The sequence below is a fragment of the Podarcis filfolensis genome (genome assembly GCF_964270895.1).
Source record: "Podarcis filfolensis genome assembly, chromosome: W".
NCBI classification, from domain to species: Eukaryota; Metazoa; Chordata; class Lepidosauria; order Squamata; family Lacertidae; genus Podarcis; species Podarcis filfolensis.
This window is the reverse complement of record NC_139619.1, coordinates 37,777,628-37,783,627: the sequence shown is the minus strand read 5'-3', so window position 1 is coordinate 37,783,627 and position 6,000 is coordinate 37,777,628. Positions and strand designations below refer to the sequence as shown.

At 50.1% G+C, this 6,000-nt stretch overlaps 1 protein-coding gene across 1 annotated transcript in view; it reads right to left on the bottom strand.

The window, feature by feature from the left end:
* Positions 1-569: 569 nt before the first annotated feature.
* LOC310753736 (inositol polyphosphate 5-phosphatase OCRL-like) overlaps positions 570-6,000 on the bottom strand; it is a gene marked incomplete at both ends in the record, with an annotated part of 121,448 nt that continues 116,017 nt past the window's right edge. The window contains 3 exons of the mRNA XM_083595080.1: positions 570-685; positions 769-880; positions 1,698-1,754. Of these exons, the coding sequence (XP_083451206.1) occupies positions 570-685; positions 769-880; positions 1,698-1,754 (285 nt within the window). The remainder of the gene's footprint in view (positions 686-768; positions 881-1,697; positions 1,755-6,000) is intronic.

Below are 6,000 nucleotides of genomic sequence, written 5' to 3'. Positions count from 1 at the left end.
CTGCGCCCCCCCCTCCTCCCTGGTCCCTTTACGCAGTGCTTAGTGTCTCATGAAGAATGAACACCCTAGAACTCTACTTGGCAGAATGGGGACAGATAGCTGAACTATAGAGAGCAGGCTAAGGCGTACGTGGGCCACAGTGGCTGCCCTGCCCCTTCTTGATGAGCATCAAGGCTGGGGGGACAGAGAAAGAGGTCCTGCAATCCCAGGACAGGCCAGGAATCCTTATGCCTGGTACCCACCAAGAGTAGCACATGCTCAGCTGCAGCAGAAGGGGAGAGCGTGGACTACTGCGCAGGGACTGAGAGCAGCAGTGGTGGTAGTAGGATGGGCAGGGGAATGACTGTCCTCCAACAGGGTCCCTCCCCAAGCACCCTGAACCTGCTGCCAATGCCCTGGAACCATGTGGAAAGCCAAGTGTGCAACCGTGTCAGGAGTCAAGAGGAAAAGGTGGAAAGGGCAAAGCACAAGGAAGGGAGCTGGCACATGGCAAGATGGCACAAGGGGAAGGGCAGGCACCAGAGAACAGAGGCTGGGCCTTGCCTCTTCCCTCCCCACTTCGTCTCCAGTCATGCTTGGCACCTTTCGCAGTCATCCACCCCCAGCAGGAAGCCCAGGAGGAAGCCGATGGCACTCGGCAGAACGTTGGGCAGAGGCCGTAGCAGGAGGCTGGCGAAGAGGGTGGCTGCAGGGAAGCGAAAACATTTGCATGAGAGGAGGCGGGAGCAGGAGGAAGGCCAGCTCCCAGCCAGGACAGGCAGGCCTTACCTAGCATGTTGCCACTGACATTGTTGCTCTCAGAGTATTTCAGCAGCTCCCGCAGGAAAGCCACCACGAAGCGGAACACGTTCTGGTGCGACCGCGGCAACTGGCAGATCACCTGCAAGACAGGGAGGGGCGGTTTGGAGTTTCAGTGCAGAGCTTTGCTAGAGGAGGGGCATGGATCACTAGCACGGTGTACTTGTTATGTTTGCAGGTTTAGACCTGGCATAAAAAAAAAGAATGTTTAAAATGGTGATCGGACTAGAACTCTGCTGGGAACTTTGGGGAATAATACAACTGTAGAGTCGGAAGGGACCATGAGCGTTAACTAATCGAACCCCCTGCAATGCCTAAGGTGGGGCTCGAACTCAGGACACTGAGATGAAGAGTCTTATGCTCTACCAACTGAGATATCTTGGGGGAAGGGCCATAGCTCTGCAGTAAACCACCTGCTTTTCATGCAGAAAGTCTCAGGCTCCACCCCCAGCATCTCCCAGGAGGGTAGGGAACATCCCTTGTCTGAAATCCTGGAGAGCCACTGCTTGTCAATTTCGACAATACTGAGCTAGATGGCCCAGTATATGGCCGCTTCCTGGGTTGGAAATTCAAGCGAGGTTCACTGAAACAGGTGGGCTATTGTTACAAAGTCCTGGTCAGAAAGCAAAAAGGCAACATGTGCGCACCCCACCCCCCTCCACAACCGAGAGGGATGGTTATCAAAGGAGACATCAGCAACCTCTGCAGTTAACAAGGCTTCCCAGACCAGACTAGCCCTCCTGCCAGTGTGCCGGTTTACTGGCTTTCAGGGATGTTTTAGTGGATTTCCTGTTACTCGCGGCAACATTTGGACTAGATGACTTTGGAAATCCCTTCTGATTCTATGCTTCTGTACACACCACAGACCAGCCAGGAAGAGATGGGGCTCTGGGGCCGACCTGGCAACAGAGGTGGCTGTCATGTGAGCACTCAAGGCAGCGCTGATACAGTTCATAGCAAAGCCACTTCCGGCCTGCCCAGGAGGTGGGGTTGCGGGCTTCACGCCCACCCCACATGAGCGGGGGCTGGTCGCAGCCCCCGCGAGAGCAGGGGAATCCTGGTCGGGTCTGCCCCCCCCAGCCAGCCAATCAGCTGGCTGGCTGGGGGGGCATGGCCTGCCCTATTTAGGGCCGGCACGGAGGGGGCTCACCCTCTTTTCGCCGGCTCGCCCCCACGTTTGTTTCCCGCATATCAGCTGTTCCTGTTTGTCTGAGATCTTATCTGCCTTGCCTGGAGCGTTCCTGCCTTGCTTCTTTGTTGCCTTTGTTCTTAGCGGCAGGGCACCTCGTGCAATATGCTGTAGCTTCACAGAAAAAGCTCCCTTTCTTTTACAGAGAATTTCCAGCATTCGCTGCTGGTGTTGCTTGATTTATAAACTGGGGGTGAGGGGCAGATTTTCTTGTTAAATAAACATTTCAGCAGCATTCTTGAGGGGCGAGGGGCTTCTGCTGAGCAGGCTGTTTTATTTTCGCGCGGAAGTTTAGACCTGGAAAGCGTTGGAAGCAGCCGCGCCGTTGCCGGGCAACCAGCGCGCCCCGGCCGCCATTTCATCCGCCCGCGTGGCCTTCCGGGCGGCCGCCATTTTACTATAGGCATTCCACGTGGGAAGTAATTTTACAACCCCCCCCCCCTTTTAAGCCCACCCGGAAAACAAACAACGCATTATGGCCGCCATTTTGATTGCCCACGTGGCCTTGCGGTGGCAGCCATTTTAGGAGAGGCAAAACCACGTGGGAGCTTTCTCCTTTTCAAGTGCCCCTCACTTCCTCGCTGGTTTTAAATTCAAAAGCAATATAAACAAAGGAAATAAACATAAGCAATATAAACAAAGGATGATAGCGCAATTGTTAAAAGAGCCTAGCTTAAATAAGAGCGCACAAGGGGCTGCAGGGAGCGCCTCCTCTTGGTGCATAAGCTTGTGTAGAGCTGGCTACAGCGTCTCTGGCTAGGCTGATCTTAGAATTAATATCCTCTAATTAATTTGACTGCTTTTGTTTATACTTACAGTTAAATTAAATTGAAGCACTAGTGCACAGTATATTGGAATTCAAATTATTTCTTTCAGCTTGCGGTGCTCTGTGGAGCTGTGTCATTTACTCTCTGCCTAGGCATTAAGTTTTATAAGTTGGTATAGTCAATTCATAGTTATAAGGAAAAAGAGATCCGGGTTTGATGTCATTTGATTTAGATTGCTTCTTCGCCTGCAATCTCTTGCGAGCTTTGCATACAGATTTATAGGGAATCTGAAGTAAATAGCTCATGCCTCTTCTACGTTCATCTCTTTCTGGTATTTCATCTGTTGGTTTATAAGTATATATTTAATCTGGCAATTTAATTCATTTGGTTGATTTTTATAATAGTGCTTAAGGGCTCTTGGGAGCTTTGCTTTGCTTAGGTTTGTTGCATAAATCAATTTATCATTTTCACTGGTGTATTGCTGGGTTACAATTTATAATTCTACCTCTAGCTTGCTGCATAGCTGCTTACATTATCAAAGGTTCTCTTCTGTTTATTATAAACTCAGTATTCCTCAAAATACATTGCTTTGAGGTGTGGGCTGGTATTTTGGACTGCTATCCAGTGCAGATAATACTGAGCTACAGTGATATTGTTTGCAGCTAAATACAATCTGTTGGAGATTAGTTAGGCATCTTTGGGTCCTTTAAACTTACCAGTGCAGACAATACTGAACTACTGTGATATTGATCGCTTTCACGCATATAATCCAAGCTAGTTGGCAGTGATTTTGCTGAACCAGGCTAATTAAGGGTATCAAACTATGTCTGCTCATGAGAACCAGCAAATTGCTGCTATATCTGGGGTGGCACAAGGGAACCAAGAGGGGCCTTAGGCCTTCGTAGTGCCTAGTAACCCACAGGCTTTGGCACAGTTTTTTCAATGCGTTTTAGACATTTTATAGGCAATATAGGCCCGCAGACCAGGTGCCAGCAGCACCTCTGGCGCTCACCCAAGAATGCATCCCGGATACGCCACCTAACGTTGTGGACCGCCCCGGCACCTCCGCGGCCACCGCGGCAGTGCTGAGAGCAGCCAGTGATTCAACAGTGGGTCCTGTGTCCAAGATGGGTCAGGGTAGCCTCCTGTGCCCTGCAACCCACAGGCCTTGTCAGTGTTTCCTCTGCTTTTGAAACCTTTTACCAACAATTCAGGCCCATGGTCACTGCAGCCTCTTCCCTAATAGTGAGTTCTTCTGTCCAGCAATGAGGAGCTCCCTTGCACTTTGGCCTCCTTATTTAGGGTTCCACATTCGGGTAGCAATCCATTTATGCATCCTCACACGTAATTACAGTCTACGTGTCCCTGGGTTTCCAATGACAGATCCTCGGGAGGTAGGGCTCATGCTTGCAATTATAACCTTTCTGCCTCTCAGTATACCCCAGACTTTCCCAGCACTGCGGAAGGGGGCTCCTATTCTACAGGATTCACAACCTCAGCCTTTACTGCGGAAGGCTCCAAAACATCATCGGATGATGAGACGCAGGGGCAACAGGAAGTGCCAGCGGCTGCAGAACAGCACCAGTCTCCAATGATGGGCAAGGGAGAAAGAAGTCTAAGAAGAAGCATTCGGCCAAGAAGAGCAAAAGAAGTAAGCCTTCTGATGCCGAGGACGATTCAGAAAAGCTTCCTGCTGCCCACCACCTGCTGGGTTCCGAGCGACCAGAATTACAGGATGGAGCATATGCGTCCCTATGTGGAAAAAGGGAAGTTGGAAAATGTGAAGCTAAGCAAGTCCCTCACCATGAGGTTTGCTGGGAGTACAACACGGGTGTGTGCCAGGGGCCAAATTGTAAGTATGCGCATGAATGTGTGAAGTGCATAGGTAACCACCCAGCGTCGTCATGTTTTAAAGGTAAACAGCCCTTTCCGGGCAGCAGGGGGCATTTCCACCAGGGGTCTTAAAAGCTCACAGACCCGCCAAGAAGAACAGTCACAAACTGGTATGAATTTGCCCCTTGACGGTGATGTTCTCTTCTGTTAAGCTCTCACCTCTTAGAACCCCTCTCAATAAATACTCTAAAATAGAGGCAGCAAAGTACCCTGGGGAAAGAGTTTCTCTTATGGCTTCAGGATCCTCGTTTCATTACCCCCTAACTCAGGGAAATCCCCCCCCCCCAAAGTCAAAGAATCATTTTGGGAAACACCAGAAATTAATGAAATTTCTGGCCAGGAGGGTGGCCGGCCCCTTCAGGGAGCCACCTATAGCGGGTTTACTCATTTCACCTTTAGGCATTGTCCCCCCATAGACTCCAGGAGAGTATCCTATGATCCACAACCTACCCTACCCTAGAGGTGGCTCAGTCAATGATGCAATACCACAGAAGCCTTGTTCTGTGAAATATGCCTCCTTTGATCAGGCTATAAAGCGTATGTGCAGGTTCAGCAGGGGCGCGCTCTTGGCTAAGTGCGACATTGAGTCGACTTTCCGTCTCCTGCCAATTCACCCTGAGGAATTTCTATGGCTAGGTTTTAAATTTGAGGGGGTTTATTCCATAGACAAATCTATGCCGATAGGGTGCTCAGTAGCTTGTGCAGCCTTTGAGTCATTTAGTGCAATTTCGGACTGGGCTCTTCGCTTTAGAACTGGTTCGGAAGGGGTGACCCATTACCTCGATAACTCTTCCCCCTCCATCATCAGTAATAGCCCTGATTGCGCTTCTCCTTTAGAGGCTTTCACCTCCCTGGCTGAGGAGCTTGGGGTACCTTTGGTGGCAGACAAAACAGAGGGTCCAGTTTTGATCATAACCTATTTTGGATATTGAATTGGACACAATCGCACAGACATCCCGCCTACCTAGGGAGAGGCTAGCAGTACTTAAAAAATTAATTCTGCAACTTCTTCCCCTCATGAAGGTCACCCTTGTCCAGGGTAACCTGAAGGTTGGGTTAAAGTTCATGGAAAAGTACAGTGGCATTTGCGGGCTGAAGAGTTCAGGAATCACCAGGTGTGCTTCTGGGCCGACAATCAAACGATTGTCAGTGTCCTGTCAAAGCAATTATCGCACTCTCCTAGAGTGGCAGATCTGCCCCGGACCTTTGTCCTTTTGTGCTTAGAATTAAACATCTATTTCTCTACCAAATTTACCTCTAGGGTTAACAATGACATCACGGATGCCCAGGCGCAGCAAATTGCCACAGCCATTCCGGGCGCACCTTTGGAGCCTTGGGAACCTGATGTCCTGA